At 34.3% G+C, this 18426-nt stretch overlaps 1 protein-coding gene across 1 annotated transcript in view; it reads right to left on the bottom strand.

Moving 5' to 3' along the window:
- SBF2 (SET binding factor 2) overlaps positions 1-18426 on the bottom strand; it is a gene marked incomplete at its 5' end in the record, with an annotated part of 57127 nt that overhangs the window by 17902 nt on the left and 20799 nt on the right. Inside the window, 4 exons of the mRNA XM_009700417.1 lie at positions 4446-4631; positions 5879-5980; positions 8932-9108; positions 12850-13034. Of these exons, the coding sequence (XP_009698719.1) occupies positions 4446-4631; positions 5879-5980; positions 8932-9108; positions 12850-13034 (650 nt within the window). The remainder of the gene's footprint in view (positions 1-4445; positions 4632-5878; positions 5981-8931; positions 9109-12849; positions 13035-18426) is intronic.

Below are 18426 nucleotides of genomic sequence, written 5' to 3' on the forward strand. Positions count from 1 at the left end.
AAGATGCCACAGCTAGGTGAAGTGACTACTATTATTGATGATTAGTTTAGCTGCAGTGCAGTCTGCAAAATTTAAAACATGGCTGAGCTATCAGGGGAAAAAGCTCCAACATCAGAAGTGATAAATTAGAAATTTAACAGAGGAGAAAATAATTGTATTAATTTAAGCAATTAAAAATAAAGGACAGATTTTTATTACTGTAGGCAATGTAACCGCTTAGGTTGAGGTTAAATATAGCTGGTTTCTCTCTGATAACTGTTTGGTGCCATTTCTGTTAATTTATTGATTTTAAGGGATATACTCAAAATTTACACGTAAGTTCAAGAAGTAATGTTTTATACTTTACAATTTCAACACATACCACCTAGGAAGATAAGTCTACATGCACAGGGTAACTTTGAAAATTGTAACTATATCATCTCTTAAAATGCTTAATCTCCGTAAGATATGAACATTTAAAACTTGAGTAAACCAATAGGTGTTTCTAATATTATGATTAGAGTAACTCAATATTTTAGAATTCTTTTTCAAATCACCATGTTCCCAGTTAACTTAAATATCTCCTAAATGTATTTAATAATCTGAGACTTGAATCAACCTTCTTTAGTTTTCCACTATATTTTGGTTTTGTAAACCCATTATATATCAATATTAACTTAGTTTAAATAAGAAATATAGTAGTCCAAAATATCCTGTGCTAGTAATCACTAAAAGGCTACTCCTGCAAACACTGGAATAACTGAACACATCTACCATGGGAGTAGCACACTCACCTCCTCTTACACACAGTGCTGTAACAGAGCTCCTGATTGAGCCTAAAAGAAGTCAGTTCTAGAAAATCATTCTGGTTTAATTATATTTAATAGATTACCAAATAGATACAGAAAAAAAAAATAAGAAAAGCTTCCTGCACTGACATCACTTGCATAAGCTCAGTCTTCTTAGAAGCAGAGAGAGTGTCTGCCAGATGCTGCTATTGTGAAAGAATGATTTTGCATTAATAATTCAGCTGACACCTGGAGATATTGGCATAAACAATGACTTTTTACAAGATGATGAAGTTCTAATTTAGGAATCACTGCTTCATTTGTTTCTTTGTATCTTTAGTTTAACTCATGACATTTAATGCATGTACTGGCTCTATGGTGACTTTCTTACTGCACCTAGTATTTGAGACTATAATGGTTAAAAATATTTTGAAAGGACCAAATGTTTATTTCCAGTGAACAGGCAATTTTTTAAAACTGATCATAATACATTACACTTCAGGGTCAAGTTGCAATCCAATTGGATTCTGTCATCTAACAAGTTGCACAGGAACCAATTAAACTTAATAGAAATGTTCAAGTACAAATGTTAAGTGAATTTATTTTTCATAGTAAATTCCTATGAAACTTCAACCATTAATTTGAATTCCAAAGTAATTTCCCTAGACTTTACAGCCATACTGTTAGAATTTGGTAAGTCAATACTACACCATCATGAGTTGAAGACTGATCTTCCTAAGTCTATTTCTAGAAAACTTACTCAGAGTTGCATTCTAAATAGGATTGTAAGTCATTTAGCTTAAAGATTTTTTTCTAGTAACAGACAAGTCTGTATTATCTATATTACACTGATTATGCAGTAAAGCTATGTTCCCATGCCCTTTCTTGGCTGAAGGTAACACTGGCTGAAAAGATTATAACCCCTAGATAGCCCTATCTTTCCTCATGAGAAGTTACTGCCTCCTTCAGATTGACCTGCCTAACTGCTTCTAAATCCACACCCATCAAAATAAGATGGTCTTCCAAATTTTTTTTACCATTTTGGTTGGAAAACGCAGACAGGTTCACAGGAACCCCTCAGCTAATAGACTGGAAGGGTAGTATCTTCACCAGAGGAGAAGTGATGAATAGCTCCAGATGGCCTGCAGGAGGTAAGCTTTCTGCTGATACAGCTGCAACCAGGGCATGTGGACACAGCTTAAGACCCAAAACCAGAAAATACAGATCTTTCTGTAAAATGTATCTGTTAATAACTTGTACACTTTATATTGCCTCTTAAAGATAGAGAAGACATGCATCAAAGCTACTATGTGAGATGAATTACAAAGGCAACGTTCTTCTATTTCCTTGACTTATTCACATGTATAGTAGCAATATTTTGGGCACCTTGCAGCTTGAGGCAAAAATCATACTGGACACTTGTTAACGGCAGGGATTGATCCCATGTTAAATTTCATTCTAACTTTTAAAGCTAGGATGATTATAATCCATTATTTCATGTTCTTAGAACTGCAGATTTTGTTAAACAACTTAAATAAAAAACAAGAATTGTTTCATGAAGAAAACATGGTACATTCTATTTTATGATGATAAACCAAAATCCTTGAATTTAATTTTTATCTTTGTTCTGGATAATCCATTTGTTTCCAAAGTTTGTGTGATCTCTGGACTCAAGAAAAAAATACAGTACAGGTATGCATGGATAATTTCCTTGCTTTTCTTTATGCCAACTTTCTAAGATTTATTACAGTAAAACTGTAGCAAAGTGTTTCCAGGGTCAGAAACAGGATGTAGGCTATGTCTACATTATCAAGTAATTCAGAGCAAAAGAGGCAGACAGACAGAAGCAGCTGGTGCTGCAACACATTTGTTGTTTTACTTTGGACTAGACTTAGTCCAGTTGAGTTGATGACTCCATTACATTGATGACCCCCATAGTTTTAAGCTAAGTCATGAATTTTTGCTTCAGATCCTTTTAAGAGCTGGTGAGCATTTAGTACATACCTGAAGCAGAAGTTTTGGGTTAAATTCTTCCAAGAAAAATCTAGTACACATGCACCAAAACAGCATCAACAAATGGTAAGTAGAGATGCTGGAGGGATTCACTTCAAAATTACTCTACTGCTTAAAACCAAATGTAGGTTTACTGTATTCTACCAACAGACAGTGTGATCCAGTCAGCTCATTAAAGCTTGGAGAAGACATCTGACAGCAGAGAGAATACAGCACCAGACAAATGATTTACACACAAAATTGAAAGAACCACTAAGCAGATGGGTTTCAGTATTGGAAGACATGGTTATTCTGTCCTGTTGTAGCCACTGCAAATAAGAATTTGGTTTTTCTACTTTGGAAAAGGAGCAATAACCTTATGCTATTGTAAGGAATAGTTAGTGACAATTGGGCAGAATAACTTGTTTGAATGAAAAATGCAGTACTGATTCTCTTTACGCAATCTCCCCATATAAAATAAAAATTAACTAGAGGACCACAGCCTTTGAGAAACAGATTGATGAAACAGGAGATGTGACAAATACTTCTAAGGTTTTCTAATGGGGAATGCTGTAGGAATCAAACTAAATTCCAAGTATTTGATTTATTAACTTGCAAGACAGCAATAATGATGGCTGTTGGTGTTTAATACTGGGATACAAACAAATTTTTTCTTTTCTGCAACATGTTCTTCATTTGTCTTTACTCATCTTCTTATAACCTTATTCATTATCAGTCTCTCATAGATATCTAAAGGTTGTTTTTAATTTGCTTAGCAAGTTATTTAATCTGTGGACTTTGCTTCAGGTAGCAGAGTAAGTCTCTCGCTGACTTCTCTTTCAGGGTCTACTTCATGCAAGTATTCATTACGAATGTCTGTTCCCAGTAAGAAGGCTGGTGCTTTAACAGTCATCTTCTGTGAGACAGAGTCATCCATAAATTTTAATATAGGTTAATAATGTCCAGGAGTCTTTTCAGCTTTTTCAGGGAGAAAAAAAGAGAGAAGTGGGAAAAGACAGACATATGTACAAGAGGAACTATGCAAGATCCTATATTGTCTTTACATACATGGAGACTCTGCAAAGCATTTATATTTACTGGTTTGAGATGAAGAAATGGACAGACTTTAGAATTAACCCGAAATGAGTGTAATATTCTTAACCTAACTTCCTACATGCGTAACTGTTGGTGTTCATCATCTTCTGAACATGCAGTATATATAAAATGAAGAACATCTCAGGATCTCCTGGTTTATAGCTTGTTGTTTCCAGAACTAATGGAGTACAAGGCCTCTTCAAAGCCCATCATCAAGAACAAGGAATTAAAAACTGTCTAGTCACTGTACTAACAATTGTTCAATTTCTTCTTCTGAATAAAAGGTACTCCAGACTGCCAAAAGTCAGTCTTAAGCTTAAAAAACTTATATTTGAAATCTCTGCATAAATGACCTTAAAAGATCCATAATGCCAACCATCCCTCTTAGTCTGTTTTGTGTGGCTGGGTCCGTCTCCTCTAGGCAACTATTCTAGCTCTTCTTGAGGTGAAATCCATTCACTTTAATAAAACCTAGAGAAGGGGTTACTAGTCTTCTCTCAAACCATTATCTGTAACATCTGAAGCAGTGGCATCTAAGCACTTACTTATGAATTCTTCTTGTAAACTAAAATTAGACAGAGATTGACTTACCTGATGCACACAGTCTAAGAACTGTAAGAAAACAGGAGCAAATCCACTACCCTGACAATTGAGAGTCAGACTACTACGTTGACTGAATTTATGACCAAAGGAGAGCCATTCTTTTTCCACCAGCATTCGGAAGCCTTCAAGTGTCCTATAGAAGGGATCACTGAGTAACTGCACCAGAGATACTACCTAGATCACAAGACAGGATATATTGTATTAAGAGTGCCAGAAGTTAGGAGAACACTTTAGTCAATGAATATAAATATTCCATAATCTGTTTATAGTTCAAGGAAATAAAAGGCTTCATATAAACTCAATTACAAGTATTTTACCATGTACATTAAGTATTTTTATAAAACAAACCAAATAATGTCTCACATGAAAAAGCCTCAATTTAATTGAAGCTTTATGGTATTTGTAAAAGTCAAACCTGAGCAACTATAGACTTTGGAAGTCATTATACTGCTTACCACATTTAAATTAGATTTGAAATAAAACCACTTTTATTAATAAAATAATGATAATAAACATTTGTAAAATAGTACTGGCTACCTCAGAAAAGAAAGTGTTAAAGAATTCATCCTGAGAGTGACTTTAGAGTTTCTGCAGCGTTGCCATGTTATGGTGCTCACCAGCCAACTTCAGCCTGTTTTTATAGCAACTCAGGAGACTTTAAAATGCAGCAAAGACTTCTTTCACTTCCAGCTAGGTATGTCCCCTTCTCTATTCTTCATTGTTTGACAATGATTCCAATAACTATGTTAACATTATTTTGTGGGTTTGTTTACCTGGTATCAGGGTGCTGGCTGCACATGAAGTTCTTATTTACTAGGATTATTGATATCTATGTTGATCTTCTGAATTACAAAGCAACCACATGGACAAAATGCATGCATTAAATGAGGCAGTGGGTCTTCATTCACCTAATTTATATTTTGTTTCAGAAAGTTATCTGTTGTGGTGATCTGTCCTTGCAGCAGGAGTTACAGCCACTTTGGCACAAATTTAGTTTTCTCCCTGCGTGTGGTCTCCTGACTTCATTTATGGGAAGTGAATGGCAAGAGAAAGAATTCCTCTCCTTCCCTCCTGTGTTTAAAGTGTACTTTAAAGTGTACTATGTTTACAAAAATAAATGAACAGTTATGGCAACTTTCAGCACTCGTTCTTACACATGGTCAGGTGCAGTAATGCAGATTTTATATCTAAGCCTTACAACTGTAAGTCCATCAGGACCTTTGGAACAAATTCATTTTAAGGACCCTTTAATGATGTAAATTGCAAATAAATGCAAGGATTCATGTATTCTAGTTTCTTCTCTGCTGCCCTAACACAAATTTATTGATGTTATACCAAATGATCAATCACTTGCATAAAAAAGTATTGCCTGGTCCTTTTTCTAAATATTTAGCTATTTCAAGGTTTTAACAGCAGCTTACTTGCGCAGTAATATCCCAGCCGTCTTCCAAACAAACCATAACAGAAGAACCATTTTCCAGGAGCTCAGAGATGATCACACCCAACTGCATTATCCTGTGAAGCTATAAAGTATTACAAATAAGTAACATACTCAAGTCTAAGATAAATTTCTAGACAGTATCAATAAATAAAATATTTTCATATTTAATATTAAAATATGTATCCTGAAATCTACATATAGTACAGAGAAATGCATTGATCCAACAGATTAGAAAGCTATAAAATCTAACAGTCTCAGGATTTTCATCTGAACTACAACAGGGGAACTACACATGTGACAGATTTATTGTAGAGAAATTCCATCCTGGGCTTAACACTAAAATAATACTCTGTGAAATGTTAAGGTTCCATAAAGTCACTAAGTACACTGATGGGAGAACCCATGTAAGAGATTTACAAGATAGTATTTCTAATGCTCAGTCCCACGGAGATCGGAAAATAATGAATTGAAAAATAATAATAACTATGAAAAAACAAACCACAAACCTAAAAACAAACACAGAAAAATCCTGTTTCTATAATCTGGAAATAGTTTAGATAGATTAAAGAGTGTTTCTTATACTTGGGCAGACTGGCTAAAACATATGGAAAGATGACACATTATTTGCATTCTAATATTCATCATGCAGTGATAGTAAAATTCCTTGAGCAGGTGGCTTAGTTACTTTCTCTGGGAAGGGTTATGGACTCGAATGAGATTGAATCAAACACGGTAGGTATAAGCAGGTTTAAAAATTCAGGTGAAATTGAGGAATTGTATCTTACTATGAGACTTCACACTACTATTACTAAAAGGAAAATCTACATGATGTTTCTACCATTTTTGTCATATTATGACAGCATTCTTGGTAAACAACATAATAGACAATATGTAAGTAATTCCGTTTTTTACAGGAGAAGGAAACTGCTCTTTGCAGAGCACCGCATACAATCCAACCAATAGCAGCAGTAGGAAAGGTCAAAGCCTAAAAGAAGCAAGAAAGCAATATAGGAAAACAAATCAAGAAAAGATGGCAGTAGACATCTAAGATTATTTATGCAAGGAAAAAAGTAAGTTCAGAAAGTCCAGAAGGCACAGGAAAGCAACTCAGGGAGAACAAAGTTAAATTGGGGAAAATAAAGAGGAAAAAAGATCAACCAAACAACAGTTAAACCCTACAAAATTCATCCTTGTTTAGGGCACTCTGCTTTTTTCCTCTTAAGAAAACCCTAATCCTATGAATATTACCAAGGAAATTGTGATGAAAAAGAGTTAATTCCTCTGAACATTCACATAGCCATTACTTCAAAAACAAAAGAAACTAATTTTCCAGCAATTTTTAATGGGAAAAGATTGAAAAGAGTACTGCTTTTAAAACCAAGCAGTTTGTTTATTGTTCTATCCTTAGGCAGTAGAATAGAAGAAAGGCTGTTTTTTGCTGTCCTTAATGAATAAACTGATATGCAATCTGGTTATACAGATTCCATATAAAAAAAAATGCGAAATACTATTTTTACCATTTGTAAATCAGAAGATAGGGCAGCACTTCAAATTTCTTCTTATGTATTCACATCCTTATAAAGAAATATTTAGCCTACACTGTGTCAAAATCAATACTGTGTAACTTGTACTGCCCAGGAGAGGAAAGCTTAATACAATAAAACCCCTCACATTTCCAAGATGACAGATGTATGTTCTTTCACAGGAAAAGCAGAAAATGCGTCAAATTGGTCATAAATTAACTTTATAACATAAGTCACATACAACATGATTTAAACCACAGAAACATGGTTTAAGTGTCACACAGCTAGTGTCTGACATTATGATCTAGTCCTGAGCAGAGTGATACACTATTACTTTTCCTTTCAAATTTGCCAAAAGAGGGTAACTCCTCCAATGTTATAATCTCCCTTTGATCTCCGTGCTCCTATAGGGACATGTTTATTTCATCAAAGTGACATTCAATTCATTTATCTACACTTATCAAGTTGCTCAACTACCCTGTGACTGAAAATGTTCCCATGATGAGGGATTCAAGTCTTCATGCTCTTCCCACTTCTTCGCTTCCTGAAGAACGTGGTGGCCAGACACAGCAATGACCAGCTCCTATGTGCTCTACGGAGTGATCACACCTCAAGTGAAGAAGTTAAGCCACTCCTTGCAACGTAGCACATTTCAACCAGGAGTACATTTTCTGATGCGTAATTACTAAAATGACTGTATTACTCACATGTATTTCTTTCTTAAGAAATCAGTGTAAGAGTTTATTCTGTTTTCTATGATTAACTGCATTTGAGAAGAATATATTCAGCAGAGGATTCCAAACATAACATGCAACTGTTAAAAAACATTTACTATAATTAAAATGGTTTTAGAATTACAAAGAGCCAACTTTCCCACATCCTTCTTAATTTAAATCTTGCAAAGTTACTTCCAGTCTTGCCTTTCTTTGATTAATCTTTATGTAAGGGAATATCAGATAGGAAAGTAAAGGAATAGATTCAGAGAGAACAGATTAACACACACACAATCCCTTCTCCCCCACAAACACTTCCCCATATCCCACAACAGATAACAGATGCTAGCTTATTCATTAAGTACTTATGCATATGGAAATTCTGGGTGGGAACACATATGAAGAGTAGAATATCTGTGTTAAAATCAAAAGGCTCATTTCTTGTTCTATACTTTTTGCTGATTTTTAAAATATATAGAATAAGAAAAAGCAGTTAAAACGAAGACCGTAAATTTATATAGGCAGAAAAAACGGTAATCTCTTCTAGTGTACGTGTTCCATGTCGTAAACCATAAATTATGTTATTAAAAACGCCTCCCACATTTGTAAATAATGTGATTGTATTAAAATAATAATGCTTATGTAATGACAGAATTGATAGTATGCAAAATAATTACAATGAACAAAGAAGAACAGCTGGTTAGAACACAATAGTTCTCTGTCAGAAGAGCCTGAAATTTATTTTATGTAAGCAGTACTGCATATAGATTATTAGAAGTACCTGTCATATAAATTACCTGTGGGAACCACTCTGACTCGCCAAGTGCTTTAAGGAATGTTGCCTCAGAATCTGTAGGAATAGTGCTGGGAACACAAGCTCTCATCAGCTTTTTAAAGCTTGCCTTTGTCTGTCGGATGTCACTGAACTCAACAGGAACAAATTCACAATTCAAAGCAAAATCAAGTTTGAATCCCTGTATGAAAAGGACAACAGCAGATATAACTTAAAAAGGAAGCATATTTTTCACTGACAGTCTCATTAAATCTCAAAGTCTTGCCTGCTTTATTGCTAAATATTTCAATTCCTAATTAAAAATCTGGTTAGTTAAACACCTGCTCAGGATAATAAAAATCGTTACACCACTTGCAAAATGTACCATAATAAAGTACCTATCTACTACTCATAACAGCAGAATGTACTGCACACCAGTCATATTTTTAATAACTATAGTAATAATAGTAGTAAAAAACCAAAGTTGAGTGATAAATCTGTTGAGTTCTTTACACACAACATAATGCGTTTCCTTTAGGATTTTTTAAGCAAATTAACAATAAATAAATAAAACAACTGTATGGATGACATACCAGTGTAGGACAGATTCTAGTAGTTCAATGAAGCAGAAGAAAAGTAACCCTCAAATCCAAAAAGAACCCTCAAAACTGCAAACTAGTTGACTCATCAAAGCAGTCACTGCACGTTGAGACAGCTGTTTGTCTAAAGTACCTAGCTCAACACAGAATAGCAGTCAGGGAATACCTGATATAATTTCCAAGAGGTATGTGAGGTTTGTCCTGTCAGAAATTTTCATGTTTTGTTTTACTTACTGCATTTAGAAAATGAGCAATAAGAGAGGAGGACTGAATTAAGAGATCAAGTTATCTAACTGAAATAAAAAGAACTATCATGAAAAGGATAATATGGAGAACATTATTACGAAAAACAATTCTTATGTGTGAAGCACCACTGAAGACCTTCACAGCAAACTTTTTCAGTTTTCTTCAGAAATTGCTCTTTCATGGAATTAAACTTGGTCTGCAAATAATCTTCATTAAGCTGTTTCACAGGATGCCAAGTGAAAATGTAGGAATGTGAAAGCCCAGATTTAGTTCTGTTTACATTTTGGCATGGTTCAAAAATAAATTCAATAGCTCAACTAGCAAACTTGCTTTTTTAGAATGCTACGTTGTAATCATGTATGATAAAAGCAATTGAAAAAAAGAGCACATTTTCCTTAAAATGTTATATATTTCTGTTTGTATCATCAAATTATGTGACATGATACTTAGCAGAATAAAGCAGGTCCTTATATGAATCAACATCAGTAATGCATGCTCTGCCAAGCCCTTTACAAAGCCTGCAAATTCTAAGTTAACAGGATGCTAACAAAAGCTAGGAAAACACTACATAATCAAAAATCAACAAGATTTCTTTATACAAAAACAAAAGTTGAATTGTCTTATAGACTAGATACAAATCAGTGGGAGAAAGTTTGAAACAATCTCTTAATCACTATGTAATTTTATTCTTACATGTGATACCACATTACACTTTTCCTTAGAAATGCCCAGAGATGACTCATCTTCTTTAAAACTGTATTATTAAACAAAACAAAATGGTGAAAAACCTGTAAGCTCTAATATATTAAAAATGTTTTAATCCATACCAAGCAATAACATATTATCCCCACCTAGTTTGTGACTGCTGATACATTAAACATCATCATTTTTTTGCACAACTGGTCTAAAGGGTCATTTCAAAGCAGCAGAGTAAAGGTGTTTCTACTACATTGTCTTTAGATGCATGATTGAACTCTTCACTTATCATTCCTTAAGAAATCAAACAAACAGAAGCGTGAATAACTGTTACTATTGGATTATGGCAATTTAATTCTATGTAATTGTTTCTCTTGCATTACTTTTCCTGTATTTCTTTTCATCGAAGTGTCTCCTTTGCCAGAGCCTTCTGGGGGTTATGGTTATAAAAGAAGACTTAACAAGATGAAAAATTGATATGAACAGACCTGTTTGAAAACTTTGGGAAGAATGTTCTCCAGAAAAGCAAATGAAAATGCCAACTCAATAAAACTGAAAAATTTTGCAGGAGAATGAACAGTTTTCTTACTGTTCAAAAGAACAGTTTGTTCTAATAATGATTAATGATGTTTACTTTTGAAATTTCTGTCTTTTATGTTATATTCTTATGCTTTATTATATTAAATCAGAACACTTTGATCATAGACTTAACAGGACATTTCTGCAAATTATTGTTATGCTAATGATATTAGAAAGCAATAGAACGTGAAATGAAATCTAACTAATTAAAAATGACTACTTTGTGTACCAATGTGTAATGAAGAAACCAAAAGGAAAATGAATTTGCAAGCCAATTAGAACTAATATCTGTTTATATAGCCATGATTTAAAAATACAACTGAAAATGCAAATAAGATGTAAAAGGAACATTTGAAATTACAAAGAAAAATCAAAATAGAAACAAAATTTGCAAAGAATTTTGATTTATCATTCTGAAACAGCATGATTCTTCCATCTCCTGATATAACATAATTTCAGAAAGAATTGGATACTGATGTATTTTCCTACTACAAGAACTGCTTTTGGAAGTTATATATTTAAAAAAACCCACATAATATTTTATGTATGCTCACATTTCAAATAAGAAAATAGAAAACAATTGATTTTTCAATCTTTGAATGCAGAGATTTAAAAAAAATAATATTCAAACATTTTCTGAAAAAAATCAAAACTACCAAGAATTACTGTAGAGGACACCTGTTTCTTAGACAACTGCATTTAAAATATTAAAATCTATCCAAAAAGGTGTATGAAACCATAGACATCACGGTCCTCTTCATGTAATCAAATCAGGATGGCCAGAATTCTGGGTTGGCCTTATTCACATCAATTTGGCTTCATGTGAGTTTAAGTGCTGCCCACAGTAACAAAGGTTTTCTTTTCTGGTAATCACTTTCCTGACTAACAATGTTCCATTTGCTTCATAACATATTTCAACACATCAGGAAAATAAAATTGCACTTTAAATTACCAAATAAATCTGTTTCATGTTTCCCAAAATAGAAATCACCAAGATGACGACTCAGCTGAACATTAGATGAGTAGTCAGCAGAATGAGTACAGTAGTATGTATTTAGGTGTAATGAAGCATGTCTCTAAAAGCAAGAATTTAGAGATACAGAACTCCAGCACTTCCCTTGGAATAGCTCTGAACAGTCTCTGAAAGGGGCAGCAAGCTCCACTGCTGCTATACCAGCCCCACTCCATTTGCCTACAGTCCCATCATTCATCTTTATTCCAGCAGTGACACTGAGCAGAGCCAAACTCTGCTGCCCTTGCTCCCTGCAAAGCCAATGCAGGGAGGTAGTTGAGACAGCAAAGACATGGTGACTTCCAAATATGAAGGCTTTGCTGGACGCTTTGTTGCCTAGCAATACATTTCCTTCCTAGCCATGTCTTTCCCAATTTGAATGCTCTTGCTTTGTACAAAAGCTATTCCATTCCTCTAGTCATCTGTTATGCATCTTTGTATCTCTTAGCTCTACCAGACATCAGCACTTGACCAACAGTGTCAAATAGGGCTCTACTCACAGAAATTTTGTGAGTTTAAGTCTGATCTTTAACTGCTCTTTCAGATAATTTAGTATATTTTAATTTATGTTAACTCTGTTGTATTATATAGCCACAGAGCTTGATTTTCATGCCCCCAGCCCCCACCGAATTATACAGCATTGTTATTCTGTGTATAGGAATAATCCTCATAAGAGTTTATACCTCATAATGCTCATAAGAGTTATCCATCTGCCTTATCTAGAATATTATTTACTGTTTTGTAAAAACATTAGGGTTATTAAACTCAAGCCAAATAAAAGCTATGTTAACATGAAAAAAAAAGCCATTACCCGTAACTGAGATTTTTCTCCAAATATATAGAGGGCTGCTTGCCGTCTCAAAAGCTGACTTTGCAGAAAAGTGCTGCTACTGTAGGAACTGGTGTTATCTTTCCCTGCAAGTCTTGCACCAACATCAATGAATGGCGTCGGAGTGTTGATAAAACGGTTGCTTGAACGAAGACTTGCCCACACACCTTCATAAAGACGAAAAATATTTAAAAATCTCTTTGTGTGAGGTACTGGAGATCATACTCATTAAGGCATATGCTAAACAATAATTTGGAGAGTAGAGTGCTTAAACATGTCATTTGCACCCCTCATAGGACATAATTAACAGCATGTGCTGGAAAGAAATATTTTCATAACAAAAACTGTCAAACACATCCTACTGCATTGTCATTTAACCTAAGATACTAATCAAACTCTGCACAGCACTTTATTGTAGAGAAAATGGTTGCTATTATATCAGTAATACAATGATAAAATGACTCTCAACTTGCAAGTAATTAGGGTCCATTTAAGTGTATGGAAATTAAATTGCTAGTGTTGTTCTTTTCAGAAGCAGGGATAAAAAACTGCCGTATTTCCTTGTCAAAGGCATATTATTTTGAAAGTCTAACTACTAAGAATATTATATAAATACTTTCTTCAAAACCAGATATAGTATCCCTTAAAATTCTGTTACTCAGAAATCTTGTGTTCCTTTTGCCTGTGGCAGTGGTAGGCTAACGGTTGGACTTGATGATCTTAAAGGTCTTTTCCAACCTAAATGATTCTATGACTATAACAAAATGTACATGAGGATGATCAATTCAAATATTACATTTCAGGACAAAGTATTCCATATTTACTCTTGAAATGCCATGATTAAAATGCAGAATGCCATGAATTTTAGTTTTTAATTGTCCATGTCTAATGCACTATTAGAAATGAAAATGAATTTAAGGAAGTTCTTTTTTTACTCATGTGTTTCATGACTGCATTCTATTGGATGTGACGACAGGACAGTTGTGTGAGTAGAGAGAAGTGTGCCCAGAAGATCACAGTCTTACAGTTTTGGTCTGGCAGTAAGATCGCCATTACTCTGGAGGCAGGGCACGGTACAGATATCCCAAAACTAGCAACAACATGAGCTCGAAACAGTGCAGTGTGATGTGGAACCACAGACTTGCATCTGAAAGCGGCACAGCAATATTTGAATGGCATTGTACCAACCTGATAACCTCTGTCTCTCAACAGCATTTTCAGTTTGCATACTGTAACTTGCTGATGCAGCTATATTGTCACTTCCAGAGGAGGAAATTCCTACAGCACACAGACATGCTCTGATCTGATCATGCTTCAGTAAGTTTTGTGATTTCAACATAAGACAAAGTAGAGATAAACCAGATTGCCATGGCCTGTTTAGCACTAGCAGGAGCAAAGACAACTACTAAATACTTTTCTGTTTCTTGTCCTTTAGTTAATAACCATGATTTTGAGACTGTTTTTGTGTGTCGAATGTGACATATGTGAAAGGTACTTGATTTTCTGAATATAAATAGCACTACTTGAAAATTAAATCCCTTAAAGTATACTAAATTTGGCATTCAAATGGCAGTGTGAAATTCTTTAACCCAATATGCAGTAAATCATACTATCAGAAGAGACTCTTGTTCATAAATCTGTGAAGCAAGGTATCCAAAAGAGGCACCAGAAATACCTCGTAATAGTAGAAATTTAGATACTACAGTACCAAAACCCCCTCCAACCCCTTCAGGAAAATCCAATAATATGCATAGTTAACAATTCTTGCATAGAAGAAAAAAAGTTGCAGATAACAGTAAAATTCCACTGAGATAGCTCAACCAGCAAAATAATTTTATTCTATTTTTTTAGAAGCAGGATTATGTTTCTATTAAAGAATAGTTCTGTACAGTAATCCTCGCCAGGGACTTGTCTGTACAGTTTAGCTTGTCTGCCTGTCTGGCTGCTAGTCTTAGACGTGAGCAAACGAATAGGAGTAACTGAGAATGGTTGGCTAGGAACTTAAGATTTGGTAACAGTTTTAAAGAGTTTCCACTCCAAAGACAGCCAGTTTTATAAAATATCTCACATAGTAAAGCAGTATGTTCAGTATAAACTTTTGTTCCACATCTCAACTACTACAGACAAAATAATAAAGACTTTAGCAAGCAAGCAGAAATTACAGGAAACATTTAACGAGAGAAATAATTTCTTGTTCATTTGGTATGAAAAAATGCTAACTCCAACACAGACAACTGTCCCCAAAGATAATATATACAAAAATACAGTGTGTCACTTTCTAGCATTTTACAAATGCAGGCCATCATTAGCGCCTGTAGCACATCAAAACCAACAAAACTGGTTACAAAAACATGCAGATGAACATGTTTACCAGTGATGGATAACAGTGATTAAAATGCACAATAATATTTCTATTCTAATTTTGCCCATTATCTTATTTTTTGTTAGCGGTATCTAGCTTTCATTATTTGGCATGTACTGCTATTACTATGACTTTCTAATTTGGCAGAAATCAATTTTTTGCTGTTCACTAACATTAACAGTAATTTTGGAAAGAAAGTTAATTGACTAGGTAACAGTATTTCTTAGCTATTTTACTAAAGCAGTAGGAGTACTAAATGCTCTTTGGCAGAATTATTTTTTTTCTGTTTAAAATTTTCACACAGAAAATTTTTTACATATCACTCCGTGTTAGATCATAACATTATTAAAGAATAACGTGGAGAAGCGTGTGACTAATCACTGTCACTGCATCATACATTCAAAGGCCAAAAAACCCCAAAACAAAACCAGAACACTGAACTAAAAACCCCAAAATTTTGTTACTGCAGAATCAAAGCTTTCTGTCAGCATCACTTTAGCACGTATTAAGATATTGTAGTAGTTATGGAGATGGTAGAAAAGAATGTGCTTTCAGGACACAGAATACAGTACCTTGATGGATGCTTCCCTTAGCTGCTGATTTGGAATTTGAATGAGTGAAACATTTATCTCTGTACCCAAGCACTGGTAGATAACAGTTAAGACAGAAGAAGGAGGAATGGAATGCACATTGCAGCGAGACACATTGCAGGAGAAAAGAAAAGGGTTACTTATTAGTTTCCAAAGATCTAGTATATATTGAATTTCTTTATAGCACATGATTTATCAGACAGCACAAATCTTAGTCATCACAAGACAAAACATCAATCAAGCCAGAAAACCAATATAAAATGGGAAGCAAGTGCCCATTTATCAAAAAGGAGTAATTTTCATTGTCATTGGAATAGTTTCAAACATATAGCACAGCCATCATGTGTTCTTCCACAATTATAATACCAAAGGAAATGTAACAATTAAATCATTCTGCTGAATACCTTATTGAAAGCTTCTCTCCAGCTGAAAGTTAGCTTAATTAAAAATCCCAACCTTAGTGCTTTTTTTAAAAAAATGTTTTAGTCTATTTTAGGTACATAATTTGAAGGACCTCAAAATCACATCAGAGTGCAAGATGTTAGTTCTATATACCTACAAACATTTTTAAAGGACTGTGTAAAAGTATGTATTTAGAAAACATGTAGTATCTGTCACACAAAGAGACTTCCTCCCCCCTTGCAAATATTCTCATTTTCTGTAGGAGCCTTATTTATGTATCAGAGGGTATATTTTAGGCTCAAGAGCCACATCAACACAAGCAACTTCCTTTAATATAAATATTCCATTAAAACATATTGAAAGTGTTAATGTCTTCTGCTTTTAGAATACATGTCTGAGCTGACTCTGTATTTATTAATTATAAATATCCTAATGTTTTTCCAACAGCAGCAAATCATACTGAGAAAACATTTTATTCTACTAAATTACACAACAATGCCTGGTAAGAAGTGCTGTTCTGTAGAACCGCATTATACTTATAAAGTAATATAAGAAGAAAAGGTATGTATTTTGAGTGAACTTACAATTCTTATAAAAGGTATCAACCAAGGTATTGCCAAAAAAAGGGTCCAAAAATGAAAATATATTATGAAATATAAGTATTTGGTCAAATATTTCAGATTAGAAGCAACTTCACTGGGCTTTAGGCAAATACTTAGTTATAATGTTCCAGATAAAGTAAAAACTGATACCCGACAAGGACATAAATATTCAGGACAACTGATGAGTATTCAGAACAGTGATGATTTTTAAAAATGAGAAATACTATTCAAGTACTGGCACATATCTTTTAACTTAAATATTAAAAGGATGTGTATTAAAAATACATTGTCTGGCACAAAAAATAGAAAATGTCATTTTCAATTGGTGTATCATAGCCGAACTTGCCTTTTGAGCTCTGGTATGTGAGAGAATAAAAACAAGGAAAGAAAGAGGGATCCAGAATCAAAACTACAAAAATACTGCTATTGTATTTTGTACACTGTAGTGTCTAATCCTTAGCTGCTTGCTATGATAAAGTAACTAGCTAACTCAATTGTCTTTTTTTTTTTTTCCCCCTTTTCCTTTTTTCTTGCTTTTTGAGTTATTCTTAGGAATAGGAAAAAGAGAGAAATCACCATTTTTAGACTGCCTGCGAATGTTTCTTTTTTCAGCCGACCAAAAACCTGTGTTTTTGGTCCTGTATACAGTCTTGTGACACTACTTCACATGTGAAATATAACTAGCAGTAAAAATGTAGTAAAAAACTTTGCAACAATAAATCACGTGAATCAATCTATTTGAGAACAATAATTTTAGAGATTCTATATACTTTGTGTATTTGAGTTTCTTCTAATCTAAAAAAACACCTAGTGTTCACTCCTCTGCAGCGAGATATTTCCTTTCCCTGTTCTCTCTTACCCTGTCAACTTCTCACCTTCACTAGGGCTCCCATTGTACTTGTCAAACATTCTTAGGTTTCAGCAAATGTATCCGGCTGAACTGTGAATAGACTGCAGATACTGGGCTGTAATTACACCTTTCAGATATATAGAGCAGGTGTGGCATCAATCCAGCAAGACACAAGATAACTTCTCTGCCCTCCTCCTGATTACTGCTGAAATTCAGCCAAGAGACTTTAATGTCAAACAAAACAACACGTCTGTGACCTAACACTGCCTTTAGACTCCTTTTTTCTTCACTGAGTAGCAACAAACTCATCCTATCACACTTACCACAAACTCTAATCCCAGAAACCAGCAATAGTTATTTCAGTAATCCTTTTATCTTCAAAAGACAACTTCCATACAGTCAGCCAGTAAGCTTTCCCTTACTTATCTGGAGCACCTTCACTGCCCCTCAGCACCACTGCACTGTTGGCACTTTTGTCCCAACACGAGGGGACGGAACATAACCAAACGTCTCCTGTCAGCTACCCAGCATTTTCACTGTTTCAGTGAAAGTCAGGCTGGGCACAGCCATCAATTTATCTAACAATTCCAGACACTATTAACTCCTGTTCTCTTAGGTCCCTAGCCATTTTACCTATCCAATTAAAATCACTGTTTTTTCATGTCCATGTAGTACAATATCAAGACAGTGAGCAGAGAACATAAACAGTACTTTCATATATGAAATTTGCATATACTATGGTTAATGAAAATG

This window comes from Cariama cristata, unplaced genomic scaffold (assembly GCF_000690535.1).
Source record: "Cariama cristata isolate BGI_N322 unplaced genomic scaffold, ASM69053v1 scaffold16565, whole genome shotgun sequence".
NCBI classification, from domain to species: domain Eukaryota; kingdom Metazoa; phylum Chordata; class Aves; order Cariamiformes; family Cariamidae; genus Cariama; species Cariama cristata.